This window comes from Phaenicophaeus curvirostris, chromosome 14 (assembly GCF_032191515.1).
Source record: "Phaenicophaeus curvirostris isolate KB17595 chromosome 14, BPBGC_Pcur_1.0, whole genome shotgun sequence".
In the NCBI taxonomy this organism is placed as follows: Eukaryota; Metazoa; Chordata; class Aves; order Cuculiformes; family Cuculidae; genus Phaenicophaeus; species Phaenicophaeus curvirostris.
The window spans coordinates 12,151,696-12,174,910 of NC_091405.1; the positions used below are offsets into that span (position 1 = coordinate 12,151,696).

Consider the following 23,215-nt stretch of genomic DNA (forward strand, 5'->3'; position numbering starts at 1 on the left):
CCGCGCACGGAGCGCTCGGGGCCGCGGACAGACGGATGGGAGGACAGACGGATCGGGGAGGGGAGGGACAGACAGGGGCTCGGGGGGACAGACAGACGGATGCTCAGGGGAGGGACAGACAGAAGGATGCTCGGGGGAGGGACAGACAGACGGGGGCTGAGAGGGACAGGCGGGGGCTCGGGGGGACAGACAGACGGATGCTCAGAGGAGAGACAGACGGATCCTCGGGGGGGGACAGACAGACGTATGCTCAGAGGAGAGACAGACGGATCCTCGGGGGAGGGACAGACAGACGGGGGCTGAGCGGGACAGGCGGGGGCTCGGGGGGACAGACAGACGTATGCTCAGAGGACAGACAGAAGGATGCTCAGGGGAGGGACAGACAGACAGGGGCTCAGGACAGTCAGACAGAGGCTCAATTGGGGACAAACGGGCTCTGCTGGGCATCCCCTCCAGTGGGATCTGCTCTGCTGGGAGCCCACTCTGCTAGGACCCTGCTCTGCTGGGAGCCTGCTTTGTTTTGTTGTTGTTGTTTTTTTTATTTCAAAATTCATGAAGTTTCTTTAACATTCTGATTTTGATTTTTTTTTTTAAACAGCGGTTGCTTGTAGTCAAACTCAAGACTCAAACTCAAGCAGGAATAACTCGCCACGTGTGAAGGACTAAAGGACTCGAAGCTGTTTGGACAACGAGCTTTCCTAGATTTTATTACAAATTCCCGAACAGACCCATAGCTAACGCAGGGCTGAATCACATTCACTTTTAGCCAAAATCTGCTCTGCTGGGATCCCGACCCCGGGCAGTGTCTGTGTCCCTGTCCGTGTCCGTGTCCCTGTCCGGGTCTCGAGGAGGCTGCATGTCCCTCCCCTTCTCCCGGTTCCCGGCTCCGGGAAGCCTGAGCGTCCCTGTCCCTCTGCCTATTCCCCAGCCCCGCCCCGGAAGTGCTCATCTTCCATACCGGAAGTTCCCCTCTCCCGCCCCGGAAGCGCTCCTCTTCCATACCGGAAGTGCCCCTGTCCCGGCCCGGAAGCGCGCGGGGCCGGCGGGGCAGATGGCGGAGTGCGGGCAGCAGCCGCCCGGGGGGGGCGGGGGCGGCGCGGGGGCGCCCAGCCGGCACGAGAAGAGCCTGGGGCTGCTCACCACCAAGTTCGTGTCGCTGCTGCAGGAGGCCAAGGACGGCGTGCTCGACCTCAAGCTGGTGCGGGGCCGGGGCGCCCCGCGCGGGGACCGGGGGCTGCGCCAGGGACCGGGGCTGCGGCAGGGACTTGGCAGGTTGCAGGGGTCGCAGCAGCTTCGGGGGACGCAGCAGGCTGAAAGGGCTGCAGGAGTTTTAGGGGACACGGCAGGTTGCAGGGACTGCAGCACTTTTGGGGGACACGGCAGGTTGCAGGCACTGCAGGAGTTTCGGGGGATGTTGGGACTCCACTCACGCCTTCTCCCCTGTCACTCCAGTCCAGCCACTCCACTTCCTCCAGGACAGAGGAGGCCGCAGGCCTTGCCTGGCTTTCCAGGCGTTCGTGTGCTTGGCTCGGTCTCCCCTTAGACCCTCTGGTGTGTTCTGGGTCCCTGACCCACACCAAGATGCTGCTCGATCACCGGCACCGTGGCCCAGCTCCGTAAGGCCAGCAGGACCTGCAGAAGCACTACAAGGGCATGGAGTGATAGGATGAGGGGGGGTTTGCTTTAAATTAGAAGGAAGGAGATTTAGATTAGGAAGAAATCCTTCACAATGAGGGTGGTGAGGCCCTGGCACAGGTAGCCCAGGGAAGTTCTGGCTGCCCCATCCCTGGAAGCCAGGCCTGATGGGGCTTTGAGTAACTTGATCCAGTGGAAGGTGTTGGAACTGGGTGAGCTTTAAGGTCCCTTCCAACCCAAACCATTCAGTGAAACAGACTCGCTGTTCCTCCCCACACACTTTGCTTCTGGCACACAGCAGGAAGGAGAGTGTGGGCAGATTCCTTGCTGCCAAAGCTTGTCCTGGTATGTTGAGGCTGTGGAGAAGCACCTGGTGAACGGTTTGGGCATGGTTTAGTGTTTGATAGGAATGGTTGGACTCGATGATCCGGTGGGTCTCTTCCAACCTGGTTATTCTATGATTCTATGAATGTGCCTCGCTTGTGTGCTGTAGAGATCTTCACCTAGAGGAAGGAGCTCTGTCTTTGTGACATGTGTATGGTACTTGAACCCAGGCCTTCCCTGTAGCTGAAGTTTCTTTGTTGTTGGTTCTGTTCATGGGCAGATGTGCAAGCGTGCTCTGACCCCTTGCAGGTGGCACATGAGTACCAGGGAGCCTTGAGAGGGCTGGAGGGGCCTCCTGGCTGGAGGCGTCCCTCCTCTCCTCTGCCAAGCTGTCATCGCTTTGTATTTGGGGGAGTGTTTTCTTACCTAAAATCTCTATTAGGTGAATTTGCATGGGTCGGTGTGTCTTGATCCATTGTGTGGCACAGGATCTCTGGACTCCTGGTCCATTACTAAGAGAGTAGAGGGAGCTTTGTTCCTGTGCGGATCTGCTCTGGATGCGCTGCTGATTTGTGGACCCACCCCAAGCGAGATGTGTAAATTTGTTTTGTGCTTAGTGGGAAGGCCGTTGGGTAAGAAAGGGAACAAAGGGGCAGCAGCTTCTTCTCATGGCCATAATGGCATTGAGAATGGGGCTTTGTAATTTGAGGCGCCAGGGCAAGATGAGTGTGAGATGGCAAGCGGAGTGTTTGGCCAGGAATTAATCTGACAGGGAGGAAGGAGTGACTGAGAGTTTGGAGTTAAGTGTCTAACCTCTTTTCAGGCTGCGGATACCTTGGCTGTGCGACAGAAGCGACGGATCTACGATATCACGAATGTCCTGGAAGGCATTGGGTTGATTGAGAAGAAATCCAAGAACAGTATCCAGTGGAAGTGAGTGACGGAGAAGCTCTAAATCATTCACAGGTCCCTTCCAGTCCCAGGTCCTGTCTTGTGGGTGCCTTTTTCCTCATCAGGCAAGCAGGGCTTTGTCAGGCTGTTGTCTGAGTGACACTGTGGTTAAAATGCCCTGCTCCGAGCAAGGTTCCTTGGTGATCTGCACGTGCTGGTACTTCCAGAGACTCTCTCTCTCCTACAGCACAACTGTTATTTTGGTATAAACTCAGCATTTGCAGCACCTCTGGCTAGAAAAGAAGCCTGTTGTGGCACTGCTGATGGGGGAAGCCCTATCAGTCTGTGGGATGTAAGAAGATGTACCAAATGGTGCCTTGATGGGAGGCAGGGATCTAGAGCAGGTAGAGCTGAGGCTTTCTGGGCGATCTGGGCTTGATGTAGGATGGGGCTGGCAGTGAGGGAAGTGGCAGCTTCTCTGAGAGGTTGGGGCTGGTCTGGGTGCCTTCAGAGGCTAATTGATGCATGTCTCTACTTTTCACTTTGCCCAGAGGCGTGGGTCCTGGCTGCAACACACGCGAAATAGCTCACAAACTTATTGAGCTGAAGGCAGATATAGAGGACCTGGAGCAGCGTGAACAGGAGCTGGAGCAGCAGAAGATGTGGGTTCAGCAGAGCATCAAAAATGTTACAGAAGATGTGCAGAACAGTCAATATCCTTTGTGTGACCCAGTTACTACGTCTCTCTGTTCGCTTGCTGTGCTGGAAAACAGAGACTTGAGGGCTGGGCTGGTGCTGCCCTGCTCTGGGCAGAGGGATGGTGATGGCCTCTTGTAGCTGGAGCATCTGTGTTGCAAGAGTGAAGCGGCAACGGCTGCCTTTGAAATGAGGGTAACTCTGTCCAGCCTGGGAACCAGTTTTCTCTGCAGTGCATGGCTTCTCATCTGGCTTTTTGAAGTAAAAAACACTATAATATTTACCATGATGAGAAAAGCACTTCTCTGTGAGCCGCAGGTGTCGTGCTCTCAAGTGCAGAGCTGCTCTTGTGGCTTGCTTGTCTTGGGATGTCAGCTCTGATAAGTGTGTAGCTTGCAAACTTTGCCTGCAGGCCGCTTCAGAACATGGCATGAAGAGCCTCCTGGGCACGGCTTTTCTGGTGCTCAGGAAGGAAATGTCGGGTACCCTTTGAGTTTTCTGTCTTTGTGGGAAGCTGCGGCCTTTCTCCTTAACCTTGGAAACATTAGCGTATGTGACACATGAAGATATCTGCAGGTGCTTCAGAGGTGAGGAAATAGTGCTTATTGTAAAGATGTATCGCTGCAGTCCTATCAGCCTGTCCCAGCTGCTCTCCTTCCTCCAGGAAAGAGGAGGCAGCGGACTATAGGCTGCTCAACACCATCAAGTTAAATGTAGTGTGAGCTCTGACGCCATCCTGGGTTTGTGTACCACTGCATTGTGGCTTTCACCCTCAGAGGGGGCAGTAGGTTCCTTTTACTTGTTTTGAAAGGAAATAGTTGCTATTCCTAAGGAAGTCTTTTTGCAGGATGTCACTATGTGGGTGTGTGGCTGTTTTGTTGGGACTCCTTGATTTTGAGGGCTTGGGTAGGCAATGTTCTAATAATAGAAAGCAAATTTTATTGCATGGTAGAAATCTGAGTGTCAGCAAGAAAACAGTATAAAAAGTAGTCCCTCAGCTGCATTGTGCCCTCTCCCAACACGAATGCAAGAGGGAGGTAATGAAGAGCAGAAGGGAATACGCTGCTTGCGGTGACCTCAGTCCCCTAAAGCTGTGAGGAGCCTGCATAAAAAGCCGTATGATCTGTCTCTCTGGGGCATCCACAGGATTCTCCATTCCTTCTCAATTGCCAATTTTAACGATAACCATAGGACTGAAAAAAATAGAAGTCCCTGGCAGCTTGTATGCAGTACAGCAGCCTGCAGCACATCGACTGTTCTCAGTTGTCGTGGTGTGGTGTTGCAGCTCCTTTCTGCTTCAGTGGATGCCTCACGTCTCCTGACCCGGTGCATCTGCTTGCTTGCAGCAGAGGGTGAAGCTGCTTTATCCTGACCACCCCAGCTGCTAATTTCACCCTTGTCTGACTCTCCTTGTCTCTTCCTAGCGCTTTTCTCACCTCGTGCTTCATCAGTGCTGCTGTTAGTCATCTTTGCCTTTGTGTGCTTTCCTTATTCACCAGGCAGCATACTCTTTGAGTTCCTGCGGGTCACTAATGCATCACACCCCCTCTGCTTTACTGCCTCTTCTGGTTTAAACTAATGCTTTTTGGGGGCAGGGATTGGGTTTTCAGTTTGACAGTTTTTGGGGCCAGATAACTTACAGCAGATTTGGGGACCAGCATACAGCGTATTGCTTGGTTGAGTGAGTGTTTTGCATGTTATTGCACCTGGTTTTTGCAAGTTGGTTTACATTTGAAGTCCAACCTCGCCAAAATGTGCAGAGACGAGGTCTTAACTGTGGGCAGATCTGAATTCCTTCTAAAACAGAGGCTTGGTCTATGTTTTTCCATTGTCTGTCCAGTTTTCCTGTATGAAAATGTCTTGCATGTCTTTGTTTTTCCCTTTCCTGAGTTTCTGAGCCTTGCAGAGGTTGTTTGTTGGAGCTCTTGTGTTCTTGGGCTGTGGTGCGGGCTGAATTTCAGCTCCTTTTTTTCCAATTGACCGCTGTTTAAAGCACTTTCTCAAAGTGAGTTTGGGCTTGAAGATTTCCATTGCTTGGACGCTTGTCAAATTTGGATTCGTTATTTGAATTAATTAAAAGAAAAAGGGGAGACTATGTTAGCTTTTATCGACTAGGAAACATCAATCTGTGCTGTGATGCATTTGCGCTTGCAGAGTCAAAATGTCATGATGTGTGCAGTTTTGTAAAAGTGTTGGGATGTAGCTATTGAGAGAGAGAGAAACGCAGCGCCTGTATCATTGAAGCTAACGGGTCTCAAAGCTTGAGCTGGTGTCTTTGAGCTTTATTACTCATATTTAATATCTTTTAAAAAACATCTTATTGACAAATTCTGTGGTACTTTTAATCCCTGTACCTTTTGCTGATCTGATCTTTGATTGCCTGCCTGAAATGAAAGGCTGCGCTCTGCTGCTGTCCGCTCTCCCATCACTCTGGGGATCTTCACTTGATCATCAAAACAAGCTTAATGCAGAATACTGGTGAAGTGTGAACACTAACCACACTAAAGCTTAAACGTTCACAGTGAAAGCTGCTAACTGCTCGGCTTGAATTCCCTTGATGTTCACATTTCTCTGTTCACGTTTCTCTAAACCTGTATGTGGACTGGAAGCTGCTTGCCTGTGACTGTTATTAGGAGTGCAGGTCTAAAGATCTGCAGAACTCCAAAAGGAAAGATGCTGTCAGCCTGGTTCCCAGCCCTGCACATGCTGGACTCTGTGCAGAGTCCAAAACAACTAACAACAGGCAGCAGCTCTCTCTGGTAGAGACTGGGGAGCATTTGTTTTGAGTGTTGGTTCTCCAGCATGAGGCTGCCGTCGCAGCCTGGCTCTCCAGCCTAGTTCTACACTGTCTCTTTGCTGGCAGTGCAGCTCTTTCAGTTGTGCACTCATTTGTTCCCAATGGAAATCTAAAAGCTTGTTCCAACAGAGTGAAGGATCCTTCCTGTAGGATTCAGCTGCTCTTAAGAGTGAATTTAAGCCAGCTCTTCTGAGGGAAATAAAGGCTGATGCTGTTAAGGATGCTGCTAAAATGCTTGAATGTTGCTTTGGGAGAAACTTGACAGGTTCTTTGTGCCCTGGGCTGTTTTTAGCTGGGAGCTGTACGAGATGTCTGGCAGCTTAGGGGAGTGTAAATGACAATCCTCCACAGAAGGGAGCACAGAGGACAGGGGGCTCTGAGGAGCAGCTCTTTGTCAGTACTTAATCACCATCAGAAATTTGTGCCCACTGAGTGCTGACCAGTCTGTCTTCACAGGAGACACCCTCCTTGCGATTCGAGCCCCATCGGGCACGCGTTTGGAGGTTCCTGTTCCTGAGGTGAGTGATAAATGTGTGGGCAGAGGGCAGGGGTGTGTGTGCGTGTCTGGCGGGGACTGTAGCTGGATTGACTAGCTGGCAGTCAGGGGTTTGATGGAGGTGGAGGAACCGACAGCCCAAGGAAGGCTCCAGAATTTAAATAATTCCCAGGAAACTCTGATGTTTGGAAGTACATGAGTAATTGCAGGAGCAGCGGGGCAGAGGATAGTCCTGGGAGTCAGGGGAGTTGTGTGGGGAGCCGTGCTGAACTGTCTGAACAGCACATCTTACCTCTGGGAAATTCTGGTTCCATTTGAAAAGAGCATTTAACGTGTGATTGTGTTTTGCTTTTGACTTTTTTTCAGGGCCTAAATGGGCAGAAGAAATATCAGATCCAGCTGAAGAGCACAAGTGGTCCCATTGACGTTCTCTTAGTAAACAAAGATGCTTGGAGCTCTCCTCCTGTCGTACTACCTGTCCCTCCCCCTGATGACCTCATTCAGTGCCAGGCAGCTGCACCCTCAAAACCACAGATACCACCTCTCACCCACTTCCAGGAGGCTTCTGTTCCGAGCAGCAGCCAGCCCTCTACGCCAACACCTACCAGCACTCAGGACCAGAGCCCTCCCACCGTGAAAGTCGAAAGCACAGGTGAGAAAGTGGCTGCAGGAGGCAGGAGACTGTCACAAATCCTAGGTTAGGCTGCCTGTGGCTTTGTCCAGCCAGACTTTGAAAGCTTCTAGCAGTGGAGATCCCCAGCTTCCTTAGTGAACTCTTTTAGGGCTGCAGAACCTTCTTGGTGAATTCCTTTTTCCTAATATCTGGATCCTTTTGAGTTGCATCTCATGCCTCTTGTGCACGTTACATCGTTCAGCACCACCAAGAAGTTCTCCGTTTTTGTAACTGCCTCTTGGGTAGCTGCAAGCCACTGTTAGATTGCCCTTAGAATTCTCTTTTCCTGTCTCCACACCTCCTTGTAGGTCCTAGAGTCCTGGCTGGCTAGGGTTTTTCTCAGCTGGATCTTCTCCATATCCTTCTTAAACTGGATGACAGCTAAAGCTGGACACAGCATTCCATGTGCAGCCTTAGCCCTGAACAGGAGAATAGAGTGCTCGATGTGCTGGCCGTGCTTCTCCCAGTGTAGCTTAGTACCTGGCCTGTGTTAACCACTGTGGGATCGTGCTCTTGGCTTGTTTGCAGCCTGGCACTGCCAAGTCTGCTCTCCAGCAGAGCTGCAGCAGAACTGGGAAGTTTTTGCTGGGTGAAAGCAAGAAGCCTTCTTCCCATGCAGCCGTGTGCACCTGGCCAGGATTGGCCAGTGAAAGCTGTCTGTGCTGCAGCTGCTTTCTTCAGGGCTGGTGGGAGATTCCTGTCTGTGTCTGTGGCTTTTTCCAGAATGCAGTATCTCAGCGGCAGAGTCCAAGAGCAGCAGTGACTTTGACTCCCTCAGCAATGTGTCTGCGCCAGCCGGCCAGCCGGCCAGCTTGGATACCCAAGCGCTCCAGTCCTCTGCCTCGCTGGACAGCAGCTCCGTCCTACCCAGCCCCTCTACCTCCTTTGAGCCCATCAAGCCCGACCCCACGGGAAGTGAGTATGCACCCTGGTTTGACGTGTGTGCCAAGAGTGAGCTGCCTGGAGCAAGGGGAAGGCTGCTGGCCCCTGGGGGATGCAGCTGAACTCTGTTCTGCCTTTGTTGTTTGAAAGGGATGAGTAGACATTTCCCTCAGAACATGGTGTGAAGGTGACTGTGTCATGTCTATGGCCCTGACACTTTCTGTGACACCAGTAGTAGAAAATCTGCAAGGTGCACTTGCATGACACGTGTTTCTGGTGTTACAGGTAGGACTGTTCCCTTTTAGTCTCTTCTGCAATGCTTGGTCCAACTTTTGAGACTGTGTGAAGCTATAGAATTTCCTGCCGTTACTGAGAGCAGCTTTGTAACTTGTGGGGAGTTTTACTTTATTAGGGGAGCTCTTGTCTCTGTTTTCCTCCTTTACTCAGGTATACTTCATCTGTCTTTAGGGAACTTGTGTTCTTAACAATCTCACAGTGTCTGTTTGGGGAGCTCCTTGATGTGTGCTTGGTGAGGTGAAATGGGCTTTAAAAAGGAGCATTTGAGCTTAATGCCAGGAAATGGCAGGCTGGCCCAAGGAAGGAGAATCATCCTCTGGGTAAGACACTGCCTTCGTGTTTCGAAGCCTGCCTTCACTGCAGAAACACTCTAGGTTAGGGAGTTATGGTTACAAGATGAAATTTCACTCAAATGTAGCTCACACAGTGCTTTTTTACACGCCTGCTGCTAGCGTATCTGAGACAAGTGTGAACTGTCCGTCTTCATCCTGGGGTAGTCTTCCTTGTGGAATTAGGCTGTTGGTGTTCATGTAACTTATATCCCAGTGGGCCCGTGCTGACCCTCTAACAGCAGGTCCTCATCCTACACAAGATAGATGAAGGTGGTTTGTGGAAGCTGAAGCCATGTGAGGCTTAAAGCCAGGGCATCACTCTAGAGCTGCTGACAGCGATAATATGTTCAGGTACCAGGGCTCCCCTAGGTCTATTTTAAAGTAGTCAAGCTTAAGTATTGTACTGCTGATGACTTCAGCAGAAATACGTGACGTGGGGTATGGAAGCAGAATTTCTGAATGGCATGGGATGATTTGGGTACATAAGGACTGAGTAGGACAGCAGGTGTAAAGAATTTCAGACTCCATCTAACAATGCAAACCATTTGATTTGTTGTGTTTGCAGTACTGGAACTTCCCAAAGAGTTGTCGGAGATGTTTGATCCAACGAGAGGTATGTGTGCTACCTGACCATGGTTTTGTTCTGTGTCCATCTGCCCATAGAAGCGGGACAGTTTGTTTTACTTACTCCCTTTTGGATTATTATGGGTATGTGTTTTCGTAAGGTGCTGGTGGCTGCTGGCTCTCTATTTGTAGTTGGGAACTCTTAAAATGACCAGGTTAGTCTTGTTTCAGCGGTAGCTGAAACACACACACACACACACACCCCCCCCCGTGATATTACCAACCATGAAGACAATCTAAGAAGGCAGGGTCTGCATTTAATTGCTATTTATTGAAGCTGATATTATTCCTGTCTAGTTGTCTGGTGTTGAAATTATTTCGTCTCCTGGCAATGAATTAGCCAGGTGGGTTCTTGTCCTCTAGGAAACAGTCTGCTGTGGGTAAGGTGAGAGGAAATGGCCTCAAGTTGTGCCAGGGTAGGTTCAGATTAGACATTAGGAGAAATTTCTTCACTGAAAAGGTTGTCAGGCACTGGGAGAGGCTGCCCAGGGAGGTGGTTGAGTCCCCAGCCCTGGAGGGGTTGAAAAGACGGGTAGATGAAGTGCTTAGGAATATGATTTAATAGTGGACAAGTACAATTGGACTCTGTGATGTCAAACATGTTTTCCAACCTAGTGATTCTATGATTCTCTAAGCATCTTGAAAATGGTCTGGTCCGAGTTTCTCTTGTGAAAGTGTGTGTAGTATCTCCTAAGCCCAGTTAGAATGAGTTAGATATTCACTATCTTAACCTGATGAAGTGAGAGGTGTTTAGAAAGTTGTTTTCAAACGCTCAGCTTCCTAATGAAAAGAGATTGCCTTGCCTGTGCTTTGTCTGGGTGCTTGTCTGTGTGCCCTTCAAGCGCCTCATGAGCCTGCTAGCCAAGCGTAAACACTGGAGGAAGGAAGTTCAGAGATAACTTTTGTACGATTTTGTGTGAGCGGTAGCGGGGAGAGCAGAGTTAATGGCTCATTAAGAAAGGACATGCAGAGCTCTGATGTTCATTCTGTTTGGCAGTGGGCAGCCAGCAAATCTGTTGGGGCGTACGGCTGGATGAGCCACAGCGCAGCTGTGGGGCAAGGGGAGCAAATTAGGGGGACAAAGGACACAAACTTGGAGGAAGCTGGAGGTTCATTAGTTGTACTGCTGCTGGAACAGCTCATTTGGGTTTTAATTTTTTTTCCCTGCCCTAGCAAGTTTGGTGGGTACTTGAGGATTGTAAATACGTCAGGCTCTACCAGCTCAGTTTCAGGTGCACGCTGAGGAGTTTCCCTTGGAGGAGTTTGGGGCACCAGCAAGCACACCAGGGCAGGGGTAAGGCACAGCCTGTTGTGTAAAGAAGACAGGCACGTGGTTGAGCTAAACTGGCAGAAACCCCTGCAGAACTTTCTGATGCTGCTTGTGTTGTCTGACAGATTTCCCCTTGCCCATGGCAGGAGGCCCAAGCCTCGCTTTTGCCAGTGCCTGCTGCACACTGTGCCTCAGCCCAGAGCAGGGACAGCAAGGGTGAGGAGCACCCTGGGAAGGGCGGGATACTACACAGGAACAGGCCAGGAAAGCAGAGTGCATTGCTTAACTGTGCTTGTCTCTTGCCCAGAATCTATGAACTCTGAGCTGATGGAAGAGCTGATGTCCTCTGAAGGTGAGTTTGAATCTCCCCCTCCTGATGTGACCTTTCCTGGGGAGAAAGACCATACTGTGTGATTTTACCCAGCTGGCAGCCTTGCGCCTGCAGACTTGCCCTCATCTTTTCTGGGCTCTGGACACAGACTCTGTTTTCACTGTCCTGCCGGTCCCTGGGAGAGATACATGGACCAGAACAGATTGTCTCTTCCATATCACGAAGCTGATTTCAAGCAACCTCAAAGATTGTTACTGTGAGGTGGCCTCCTCACAGCTCTGCAAATCAGTGCCTATTGGCAGCTCTTGACTAGTGTGAGAGTGCTGAGTTTTGTAACCAACTGTGTGCTTCTTTTTCCCCAGTGTTTGCTCCCTTGCTCCGCCTCTCCCCGCCACCTGGAGACCATGATTACATCTATAACCTGGATGAGAGCGAAGGCATCTGTGACCTCTTTGATGTGCCTGTCCTCAACCTCTGACTTTTCAGTGTGGCTGTGAGACTCACAAACAGACCATTTCGTAACTGTTTGGAAAGTGTCTACTTTTGGATTCCTTTTGTGCTAGAGCTCAGTGTGTGAGCGATTCAGAGATGGTCTCATGTGGACTCAGAACCAAGAGATGTGGACTTGCAGGCTGGGAGCCTCCCCATAGCTTCTTCCTCTTCCTCAGTTGTACGTGCAACGTGCATGTGCAACTCACCCCACCGCATCTCTCTCTCCACTGGATCTTGGGCCTCACTTCAAAGGGTCTGTGTTTCGAGTGTTCCCAGTTCACTTGTAGAGTCTGCCCACGTGCCTCTCCGTACTTCCTCAAATCTGCATGCCTTGTTTTTTCCTGCACTCCTAGAGGCACTTTGCACCTCCTAGGTACCAGCTGCTACAAGGAACCCTAATATCGTGGTCAGTTCACAAGCTCGGAGTTAGTTAGCTCGATTTGTCAACATGAGCGGTTCAGATTGGGGTGGTTGGAGTTCTGAATGACAATGAGGAAAAAAAAATGGCACTGAAATGTCCATTTCTTCCAGTGACTGCAGACCAAGCTAGTATGTTTTACAAGAAAAAGCACTTTTTTTAGCCAGCTGTGCCTCCTAGTGGGACTCAGGAGTTGAGCATTCCTAGTAGGGCCCAGGAGGTGAGTTTTTCCCTGCTTGTGCATCAGCAGGAATGCTGATTCTGTGTTCATAGGTGTGCTGATGCGCGAGCCCAGGGGCTCAGCTCCTGGTACAGCAGCTGTGCTGTTTCTACAGGGCTAAAGAAGAGGTGCCAGTATGTTTGTTTTGGTTTTTTTTTAAATTTTATTTGTTTTTGCCTGAGCAAAGAGATGTTTGAAAGGGTAAGACTGCTCCAGCTGGTGCCTGTAAGGTACTCCAGGCACATCAGAGCCTGCTTATATTTGCAAGTAGCTGTCTTCTCCAACCATTGCACTTGAGCCTTCAGCTGTCTAAAAGATGACCAAGCAGTAACAATTCAGTAGTGCTTTGTTGTGACAAGTTACATAGTGCTTCCCCTGCCTTTTTCTCTTTTGGCATCTGCTCAGGATCACACTTTCTGTATATTTGAATTTGCTCCTCCAGTGTCTGTACCCATGCTCCTAATTCCTGATCCTGTGGCACGTCAGTTACCTAGTGCGATGCTTTCTCTGCATAATTTTTCTGCAAGATTTTCTTCGTTGCTTTGTAAAGGAAGGTCTGCTTTTGGGTTGTGACGATCAGATGGTAGCAGTCTTGGACCCTGTGCATTTTAGTTGGAGTAAAACGCCCTGATGGATTTGTGTTGTATATTGCAAGCCCCAGCTTTGGTTTTCGGTCAGATCCTGTATTTGCGTGTTTTCAGTTTTGCACATATTCCTGCTGACGCGGTGGTAGCAGCCGTCCTGCCTTTCCTGCTTCACTAGCTGCTGAAGAAAGGGCCAGGCCAGGAGCGTGGTGGATGTTGCAGACAGGTAGCTTGCAGCCATCCACGTAACCAGCTGATGTTTAACTTTTCCGCTTAGCTGCCAGTGAACCACAAAACCAGCTGGAGCACCAGCAATAAGGGACATGAAGTCTTCAATTCTTGGAGCCTGCAGGGGTGAGCAAGTATATGCTTAGGTGCCCCTGAGGTGGTTCCTTGGGCCATCCTGATCTGTGCAGAACTCCTCCAGAAATATTGTTCCTCTGCAACTCATGGTGGCCCCAAAGCACTGGAAACTCCGTTGGGAAAGAACTCGAGAGGAGCAATGGGAGCTGCTCTAGTTTGGCAGCAGGCAGCTGCTGCCGTGGAGACAGCCACGGCGTTTGGACCCCGCGCGGCGGGGTAAACTTCAGGCTGGTTCCCAAGCCTGCTCTCCTTCGCGTGGAAGCCGACGGAAATGCCCTGCTCTGTGTGTGTTAGCGAGGATCCGTGGCGCTGGTGTAGCTCAAGCCCTCTGTGTCCTGCCTGGCCCTCACCCTCCTTCCAAGTGTCCGTGCTCAACACCGGTTAGACGACCTTCAGAAAAGGATACCTAGAGAAGAATTTACAGTTGCAAATGAACTTTTGTTTCATATATAAAGATTATTTTTGTACTTTTTGCAAGGAAAAAAAATTACCTGTAATATTTGTACAGTGTTCTCTGACGTGAATAAACAAAAAACTTTCCAGAGTTTCCCACTTCACCCCACCCTGCGCCTGCCCTCTGCCGTGCTCGGAGCACAACAGGGTGGCTCCAAAAAGTGGGGTGCTGGCCATCGCCCCAGGGCTGGGCGCTTGCTTAGTGAGAGGCCTCATCCTCGCTGCGGAGGTGGGTCCCGCTGAACCGCGTCAGCTCAGGTGAGGGGGCTGGGCTGGGCCTGCTCAGGGCTGCGTCCAGCACCGCCATCGTAACCGGTATCTCCATCGTAACCAGTATTGCCATCGTAACCAGCGCCGCCATCGCAACCGGTGGCAGCGGAGCCTTGGGGCCAGCAGCAGGGGCCCTCTGGGAGGCGGGGAGGCAGCAGCAGCAGAAACGACCCGGAACTGCGGAGCGGCAGGCGGAGCGGTGACTGCCGCCGTGGGAGCCATGCCGCCGCCCAAGGACGTGGTGAAGATCGCCATCCAGATGGTGGGAGCCATCCCACAGCTCATTGAGCTCCAGCAGGTACCGCTTGGCACCCTCGACCCCCCGCACTGTGGACCCTTCGCTCCACCTCATGGCCCCCCTCTCGCTTGCAGACCAAGCCCCTCGCCTCGGTGCTCAAGGACGTCTGCGATGCGTGAGTATCGCACCCGCTGCCCACCACCGTGTCGTGACAGTCCACAGCCGTACAGTGCTGTGACCGGCTGCCTGTCACCGCAGGTGGAGCCTGCCCAACGCCGAGCGCTACGCCCTGCAATACGCGGATGGGCGACAGACCTATATCACCGAGCTGGTGAGGTGCTCCCCGACCTCTCCCGAGCCCCACCAGTACAGTGCTTTGCTCTCTTACTGATTTCTTTCTCCTTGCAGAACCGTGGGGAGATTAAGAATGGGAGCATTTTACGGCTGACCACCTCCCCGGTACATCCCTCTGTCCCCCCATCTCCTCTGCCGTGGGCTCTGGTGGGATGTCGCGCTGTGATGGGGTGATGTGGTCCTCCAAGCCCTCTGTCTCGCTCAGCAACTTCTGGCTTGTGACGGCTCCTCTCGGTGCCTCAGACCCAGCAGACTTGTCTCAACCTTTATTCTCCTTCAGCAGAGCTTGGGGGAGTTTTAAGAGAAACTAAACCATCTTGCGATGCTTTGGACACGTGGGCCAGCTCATCAAGTGTTCTTAGCATTGTGCCAGCTTGACCTTCTCCCTCGGCTCCTCCTTGTCTCTGCTCTGGTGGCTCTGTCTCTCTGTTCAGCTCCTTACCAGAGCTGTTCTAGGCTGAGTCTCCTTCCAAAACTTGTGCTTAAGTTCTTCCAGCCTTTACTTCCAAGCTTCTTGCTGTTTCTTGAGGATTCCCTTTGGCTTGATTCTTTCCTTCCTGGTAGGACCAAGAAGCAGAGCGGCTGTACAGCGGAATCCAGAGCAACAACTCGGATGTGAAGACTGACTCACTGAAGAAACTTGCAAGCCTCTCCCAAGATGTTACCTTTGCTCAGGAGTTCATCAACAGGAATGGCTTGAAACAAATCTTCCGTATTGTAGAAGAAGGGAATGAGTGAGTATCAGGAGAGGACTTTCCTTACAGTTCTTGACCTTTCTTCTCCTTTGCTAATGCTGCATGAGCGCCAGGCTGGGCGTTGGAGGGGACTCCAGTTTTATTCCTGGCTTGTTAATCCTGTGCTGCGGCATGAGGAGCGGCACTGGCAGCAAGGTGCTTGACTCTGCAGGCTCCTTACCTGCAGGTACGTGGCTGTGTCGCTGCACGCTAACATCCATGGGTCTGTGGTCCTGACTCTTTGTGACTGTGTCCAAACTTGAGCTTCCCATCCCTTCGCTGTCTGGGTCATCTGCATCCTGATGGGTTTTGCTGCCAGGAAACCTCCTGCTATCTTCCTAGCCTCCGCTGCTGCTTCTTCCCGGCACCCCAAATAATCCTTCTGCCCTGAGGTTTTAGCTGCATGCTGGTCAAGAAAACCCTGGCTGCCAAATACTAGTGCCTGCCTGACATTCAGGATGTGACAGTGCATCTCTGCTGAGCTCCTGTCTCCTAGAGGATCTGGACCATAAAACTAGGCAGCGAGTGTTTCTTGGAAGCAGGGGGAGGGATTTGGGGTGGCTTGGCCATTCTGAGGGCTTATCTGCTGTGATCTTTGCACCGTGGTAACACAGCTTTCCAGAAACTATTGAACTTCCCCTGCCTTGACTTCCTGGGATGACTAAGCAAGAGTCCGATTTCTTACCCGACAGTCTCTCTTTCCCTTCTCCTGCTCTCTGATTCTCTCGCTGTTTCTAACGTACCCACCAATGTGCAACTGCCCCGTCTCATGGTGTTGACTGTGGGGTTTCTGGACCCACCCTCACTGCCCTTGCTCCTCTGTCCCACCAGTACAGGGGAGATGCTGGCTTACACCCTGAAGGCCTTCATGGAGCTGATGGAGCATGACTTTGTTTCCTGGGAGACTCTTAGTGCAGCCTTCATCAAGAAGGTAAAGGCCTTCTGCAGGGTCCATAGCCTGCGCCCTTGAGATTCCCTGTTGCTCTCTTCACCCAGACTTAGCCTGCCACTGACAGATGGGTTTGTGTCTTGTAGATAGTGAGCTACGTCAATATGAACGCGGTGGATGCATCTGTCCAGCAGCTCTCCTTGTCGATCTTGGAGAACATGGTGCCTACCAGTCGCCTCCTCTTCGAGCTCGTTAAAAAAGAAGTGACGCTGGATCGCCTTCTCACCCACCTGCAGGTGTAAGTGGAGAGGCCAGAGCATCGTTTGCCCATATCCCAGGGCCAGTGGGGATGAGGTGATAGAGAGGATTTCCCCAGGTCTTGCTGACTATACCTGGCACAACGTTTTATTTTCCTTTCTTAAACAACACTTGGGACATCAGCCTGTCCTGCCCCCAGTGCAGGGGAGAGCTGTCCTGGAAAACACCCTGTCTCCAGCTCAGATTCCTTCATCCACGGCCTGTTTTGTTCACTCCTTTTGTTTCTTTGCCTGAGTGGCCTTTTTCCTGGCATTGGCTCTTCCTTCCCTTTCCCCAGTGTGTTTAGGTGCACTAGTCTTTTCCCTGCACCTTGGGGTGGTAGTGCTGTATGGAACAAACAGAATTTGTTAAATCCTTTGGCCAAGGTGGGTTCTTCGTTCCCTCCCCTTTGTCATGCCTCTGTGTCTCTTGAGTTTGAGTCTGGAGGTTTCCCTTCTTAGGAAATAGAAAGGCTTGTGCCCAGGGCTCCTGATAGACAGGAGGCTACTGCTCACCGTGGCTTTTTCTCTGGTTTCAAAGTGCTGCACCCAGGGGGTGTGCAGAGCGATATCTGATACGCTTGTGGGTGCTCTGCAGTCACAGCTGTGGGGTGCAGTCACCCTCAGCCCCACGGTTAGCACCTGCTCACTCATGCCTCCAGCCTCTGAGTCCCCCAGCTCCACGCAGTGGGGTCCAGCAGTGAAGGCAGGAGGAATGGGTCTTGCCTCGGGGAGGACGAGGCCATCCTCAGAGCCGGTGACTCTCGCCATCCTCCTCCTGCAGAACAAATGCCCAGCTGCAGCTGAAGGCCATGGCCCTACTCATCGCGTTGCTGCTGGCTGCGACCGACGCCGAGCGGCGGGTAAGGGCTGCAGCCTGCTCACAGGCAGCAGGTGGTGGCAGGGGAGTGGGCATCACAGATCCAAGCACTGCGGTGCCTCTCTCGTGGAGGTGCTCTGCTGTCTCACGTGCCTTGGAGTAGTTTTGGAGGGATGTGAAATCTCAGTGACAGGCAGAGCATAGAATCATAGAATCACCAGGTTGGAAAAGACCCATCGGATCATCGAGTCCAACCATTCCTATCAAACACTTAACCATGCCCCTCAGTGCCTTGTCCACCTGTCCCTTAAACACCTCCAGGGATGGGGACTCAACCCCCTCCCTGGGCAGCCTCTGCCAGTGCCCAATGACCCTTTCCATGAAATATGTTTTCCTAATGTCCAGCCTGAACCTCCCCTGGCAGAGCTTAAGGCCATTCCCTCTCGTCCTGTCCCCCGTCACTTGGGACATTTTAAGTTAGTGTCCTCACTCTGCCTCTTCTCCTCGGCTGACACAACCTGTCCTGTCAGCCTGGTGGCACAGGAGCTTGGGGTGGGCTGGTCCTGGCTGCCAGGGCAGTGGAAGCTGGGGACAGATCCCCTGCTTACCCGTGTCACTCCTGAAACTGCCAGTTCCTTTCTATTCCCACCCTACCAGTGGCTGAAAGCCAAGTATAATGGGAAAGTAGATCTGCAGAGGGAACACCATCTTTCGGGGGGAAATGGTGGTATCCTGAGCTGGGGGAACATCTCATATCCTCCTACCTTCCTAGGACATGATGGACTACCTGTGGGAGAAGAACATCAGGCAGTTTATCCACAAGGTGAGGAGCTGAGGTGGTGCAAGGGTCTGCTCTGTTCTTCATTCTCTCTCCTTCCTCCCCACCCCTGTCCCCTCAGCCCCAGATTTTAGAGATCATACCTATCTGGGTTGCCTGTGTGCCCCACACCCCTTCCTTGATGCCTCCTATGGATGCTGCCATGCTGGCACCCACATGCCCAGGGTTGCATCCCCAGCTCTTGTCCAGCCTCAAGAGGAACTACCCACCTCCTAATGCCCCTTTAAGCAGCAGGACCTGCTGGGCTTTGGCTGTTGGGCTCTAGTCTTGAAGGAACTGGGAGCAGCAGTGTGGAGAACCTTCTCACATGCGGTCTCCTGTAGAACATTATCCACAGCTCGGAGCCTCTGGGGGATGAGATGGCCCATTACCTGTACGTGCTGCAGTCTGTCAGCCTCAACCTATGTGAGCGCCGCATGAGGACCTCCATGGATCCCTACTCACAGGTCTGGGAGTGCTCTTCTTGTGAGTCTGTCTCTGCTCTCTTCCATCTGTGGAATTAGAGGCGGGTGAAGCTACGCCTTTGGGTGAATCCAGCATGCTTGATTTCATCATTGGTTTGTCCTTGGAGAACCTGCTCACGTGGGGCTCACCAGAACCCCGTCTTCTCTGCTTTCCCTCCAGGAACAGCGGGACCTCCTCCAGTCTCTGCGCCAAACCGCCTTTGAGTCAGAGAGCGAGGCACCTGCCAGCAACTTCAGCACCGAGCGCCGGCGATCCCTGTGTGCCAAGGAGTTCCGCAAGCTGGGCTTCATGGTGTGTCCCTCTGCATTCCCTCCCCACCCCCACGCTGGTTCCACCACTCTGCCTCGATGGCATCTCCTGATGGCTCCCATAAGCCTGGTGTCCCTGTTGATGCTGGTGGGCCAGCGGGCAGTCCCTCCCCTCTGCTCCCTCAGCACTGCTAAAGAGCAGGCGTTGCGGAGCTGCCAGGACTCAAAAGGCAAACCCTGTGGCTGCATCAGGAGAACTCCACAGTGCAGAGAAGAAATCAGCAGATGCTAAATTGCATCTTTCATGTCCTCCTAGAACAACAGCAACCCAGCGGAGGACCTCCGCCGTGCCCCACCAGGACTCCTTGCCCTCGACAACATGGTGTATTTCTCCAGGCACACTCCCAACGCCTACAGCAGGGTGCGTGCGCTCTCCCAGAGAACTGCCTGGCAGAGAGGTGCTGGTGGGGGTCCACCTTCTTTTTCTTTCCTTGTGATCTGTCCCTGGCCAAACCCAGGTGAGGATGTCCCTTTTGGGCAGGTGTCCTACTCCTGCCTGTTTCAGAAGGAGCAGAGTCTTCCCGGTGTGTTGGAGCAGCCACTTGAGGCCGATGGCACTGATGGGTCACCATAATTTTTAGTGTTTTGCCCACAGCTTGGTCTCCAAGCCTTGTTCACGACTGAGCAGAATGGGACAATTTGGGTAAAGCCAGGCAGTGGTTGCAGGGCGTTAGCACCAACCTGCTTGGTCTGTGACTGCAGCAGGGGCAGGAGGAGGCTGGGGCTGGTTTTGGGGAAGAGATAACTATTTCTATCAAGGGTGGCTTCGCTTGGGTGGCCTACTTGACTAGGAGGTTCAGGAGGCATGTGGGATGTATGAGTCCCACTGTTGTAGCAGCCCCTGAGTCCATGGTGCGTGTAACGGAGGCAACAATGTTCTCCTTCAGTTTGTTCTCGAGAACAGCAGCCGGGAAGACAAACACGAGTGCCCCTTCGCTCGAAGCAGCATCCAGCTCACTCTGATCCTCTGCGAGATCCTGCATGTTGGAGAGCCATGTAGGTGTGCACCTCACCTTGTCCTCCCTGCCCTGCTCCCTGCCGGCTGCCCAGAGTGGGGACAAGCTGCCAGGGCAGGGGGCTGCGTACCTGGGGCCACCAGGCTCTGGCGTGGCCAGCAGCAGGCGAGGGGGAGGCAGGGCTGGGAAATGTTCAGGTTTTACTGGACTCTGAGGCTTTCCCAGAAAAAACGGGGTATCTGGCATCACCTGTCCTTCTCACCACAGGCTCGGAGACAGCTCAGGCCTTTTACCCTATGTTCTTCGGGCAGGATCATTTCTTTGAAGAGCTCTTCTGCATCTGCATCCAGCTGGTGAACAAGACCTGGAAGGAGATGCGCGCTACCCAGGAGGACTTTGACAAGGTGCGAGGGAGTGCAGGGGCCCCAGAGGGGCTGGGGACAAATTCAGGGACTCTGAGGAGGGTCACCAGACTGGGGGTGACGCCTTGGGTCCCGCAGGTGCTGCAGGTGGTGCGGGAGCAGATCACCAGGACCCTGTCCCTCAAGCCCACCTCCCTGGAGCTATTCAAGACTAGAGTGAACACGCTGAACTACAGTGAGATCCTGAAGCTGCGGCAGACGGAGCGGCTGCACCAGGAGGAGACCCTGGCTGTGCCTGTGCTGTGAGTGGCAGCTGGAGCTGCGATAATGGCTGGGAGGATGCACCCTATGGGGCTGGAGAGGTCAGCAAGTGCCTGCTAAAGTGGCCGTGCTCCTCTTCTGCTGGCTTTTACACCAGGGAGCTGCGCGAGAGGCTGAAGCCAGAGCTGCTGGAGCTGATCCGACAGCAGCGCCTGCTGCACCTCTGTGAGGGCACCCTCTTCCGCAAGATCAGCAGCCGCCGCAGGCAGGGTGAGTGGCAGCCCCCTGCTCCTGGGCAGGGGGGCAGAGGCTTCTCCCCACATTCCCCTGCCACCAGGGAAGTTACAGTTAATTTGTGGGGAGCAGTGCCCGTGGCTCCTGGATGGCTGGCATGGGCTGGCCCACCAAGTCAGACCAAGTCAGGTGTGCTCCTTCCACCCCGGGATGGGGGCCGTGGCGAAGGGAGGCTGATCCTTTCCCATGGCCCTTCTGCTGCAGACAAGCTCTGGTACTGCCGCCTGTCACCCAACCACAAGGTCCTGCACTACGGGGACGTGGAGGAGGGGGTACGCTCTCCCCCCATCGAGAGTCTGACAGAGAAAAGTAGGTGACATGGAGAAAGAGGGTGGGAAGGAGGGAGGGGAGCTCTCTGCCCACCCCAGCTGTGATGGGCTGGGGATACCCAAAGGCTGTAACTGCCCCTCTGCCTGGCTGCCCCACACCAGTGTCTGTTGGTGCTGTGGGACTGGGAGGTGTGGGAGCTCAGGCTGGGGAGGACTCGGTCTCCAAAGAGCACTACAGCATGGCCTGAGTGTCCCTGAGCTGCAAAGGGCTGACAGACGCTGTGCTCACAACTTCTCCGCTTGCCCTAGTTCCTGTGGCAGACATGAAGATGCTGCTTGTGGGAAAGGAATGTCCACACACGAAGGAGAAGAGCTCTGGGAAGCAGAACAAGGTTGGCACCCGCCCCACCTTGCACAGGGGCCCAGCGCACTCCCCTCCTCAGCTGGTGATGGGTTTTGGTGGTGGCAGGTTGGGTGGCTTCATGGACGGTGGCAGGTTTTTGATGTGACTTGAGTCTAGAGATGACTTGGATCTTTTGGGGCGCAGAGGTGGGGTAGCAGCTTCTGCTCTGAACCCTGCTGGCTGGGAAAAGCCCAGCTGAGAAGCTGGTTCCCAATGGTGTTGTCCCTGCAGGACGTCCTGGAGCTTGCCTTCTCCATTGTGTACGACGTGGAGGAATACTGTCTCAACTTTGTTGCCCCCACCCGGTACGAGGTGAGCTCCAGGGCCCGCTGGGCAGGCACTGTGGCCAGGTGTCCTTGCCAGGGGACAGAAGGCAGGGGAAGAGTCATCTGTGTTCCCCCAGCCCAGCCCACGGGGAGGACACAGCAGGGAGAGGGGGCTCTAGAGTTGCCTGTGCTCTGCTCCCCCAGTTCTGCCTCTGGATGGACGGGCTGAACGTGCTCCTGGGCAAGGAGATGACAAGTGAGCGAACGCAGACAGACCTCGATGTCCTGCTGTCCATGGAGCTCAAGCTGCGACTCCTGGACCTGGAGAACATCAGCATCCCTGACACCCCCCCTCCTGTCCCAAAGCCCCCCAGCAACCTCAACTTCTGCTATGACTTCAGCCATGCAGAGCAGTGAGTTCCCCCCTGTGCCCCTTCCTCCCCACACACACTCCCCACAATCAAGCCCCCTTCTCCAGGCTCTGTCCCCCATCTCCTGCCCCAAGGGACGAGCCCAGACACTGGCTGGGGGCTTGGGTCGGTGCAGCCTGCACCTTCCCCATCCCATGGTAAGCTGCTTCCCCTTCTCTGCCTGTGTCCTGTCCTCCAGCGAGAGTGCTGCAGAGCTTCAGGCTCCTGTTTGAGGGGGAAAAACTTGGCTGCTTTGGCCCCCACAAAATATTTTCCAGACAGCCGACCCCCTCCATGGTGGCACTGCCCCCACCGCTGCAGCCAGGCTCTGCAGAGAGGGCAGGGCTAAAGGTACAGGCAGCACTGGGACAGCACTACAAAGGTACGAATCTGCACTGTCTCACTCTCCCTACCAGTACAAGGAATAATTTCTGACCAAGAAAGGGGATAGGAAAAGGATAAACCACCCTTTCAGCATCTCTAGCTAATGGTGTGCCTGCCCAGCTAGGTCCCTCCCACATGGAAAGGTTTTTCTGCTTCTGGAAAGGGGTGTTCAGGGTACATCCTCCTCGCCCAGTGCTGTTTCAGCTGGGCAGGAGCTCGTTGCTGCTGTGCCCGGTGTGAGGAGCAGACCCTGCTCTGCCCTTGCCGCCCGGTGCTGTCAGTCCTGGTGCCTTCCCCTGCCCAGGGCAGGAGCTTGTACCCTTCAGCCATGCTGCTGCACCACGATGAGCTACCTCCTTCCCACCCCACTGCTCCGCTTCTCCCAGGGCTGTTGTGGAAATAACCGCTGCCCTGGGGTTGCTGGGCTCCAATTGTGCCTCTGTCTTCCACGTCCTGGGACAATAAACACTCATGGAGAACTTGGGGCAGCGTCCTTGTCAATGGTTTGGGGAAGGGGGCAGGCAGGCTGTGGGGCAAAAGGGGGCACGGCCGAGCCGTTGCTGCAGCAGCCTGGAAGCTACCACACAGGCAGGATGGTGGCTGCTGCTGGGCAGAAAAGT

At 53.3% G+C, this 23,215-nt stretch overlaps 2 protein-coding genes across 4 annotated transcripts; both read left to right on the forward strand.

Annotated features, from left to right (window-relative positions):
* Positions 1–1,020: 1,020 nt before the first annotated feature.
* Positions 1,021–13,896, forward strand: E2F4 (E2F transcription factor 4). Its single transcript, XM_069868472.1, has 10 exons — positions 1,021–1,198; positions 2,783–2,892; positions 3,402–3,563; positions 4,090–4,133; positions 6,800–6,861; positions 7,206–7,491; positions 8,236–8,427; positions 9,589–9,636; positions 11,225–11,269; positions 11,611–13,896. The coding sequence occupies exons 1-10, from the start codon at positions 1,052–1,054 to the stop codon at positions 11,724–11,726; spliced, it is 1,212 nt and encodes a 403-aa protein (XP_069724573.1). The 5' UTR covers positions 1,021–1,051; the 3' UTR covers positions 11,727–13,896.
* A 51-nt stretch (positions 13,897–13,947) lies between these two features.
* ELMO3 (engulfment and cell motility 3) lies at positions 13,948–23,078 on the forward strand. 3 transcript variants are annotated; one of them, XM_069868431.1, is made up of 21 exons: positions 13,950–14,346; positions 14,421–14,461; positions 14,545–14,617; positions 14,695–14,745; positions 15,205–15,374; positions 16,206–16,305; positions 16,410–16,561; positions 17,344–17,422; positions 18,152–18,202; positions 18,541–18,663; positions 18,842–18,973; positions 19,247–19,351; positions 19,878–19,986; positions 20,214–20,350; positions 20,447–20,610; positions 20,727–20,839; positions 21,068–21,172; positions 21,442–21,524; positions 21,767–21,847; positions 22,006–22,214; positions 22,307–23,078. In XM_069868431.1, exons 1-21 carry the CDS (start codon positions 14,269–14,271, stop codon positions 22,371–22,373), a joined length of 2,223 nt encoding a protein of 740 aa, XP_069724532.1. In that variant the 5' UTR covers positions 13,950–14,268; the 3' UTR covers positions 22,374–23,078. The 3 variants fall into 3 exon arrangements, with proteins under 3 accessions (XP_069724533.1, XP_069724532.1, XP_069724534.1); XM_069868432.1 differs by lacking the exon at positions 18,541–18,663 and having other exon boundaries at positions 13,948–14,346; XM_069868433.1 differs by lacking the exons at positions 13,950–14,346; positions 14,421–14,461; positions 14,545–14,617; ... (6 more) ...; positions 18,541–18,663; positions 18,842–18,973 and having other exon boundaries at positions 20,258–20,350.
* The last annotated feature ends 137 nt before the right edge of the window (positions 23,079–23,215 follow it).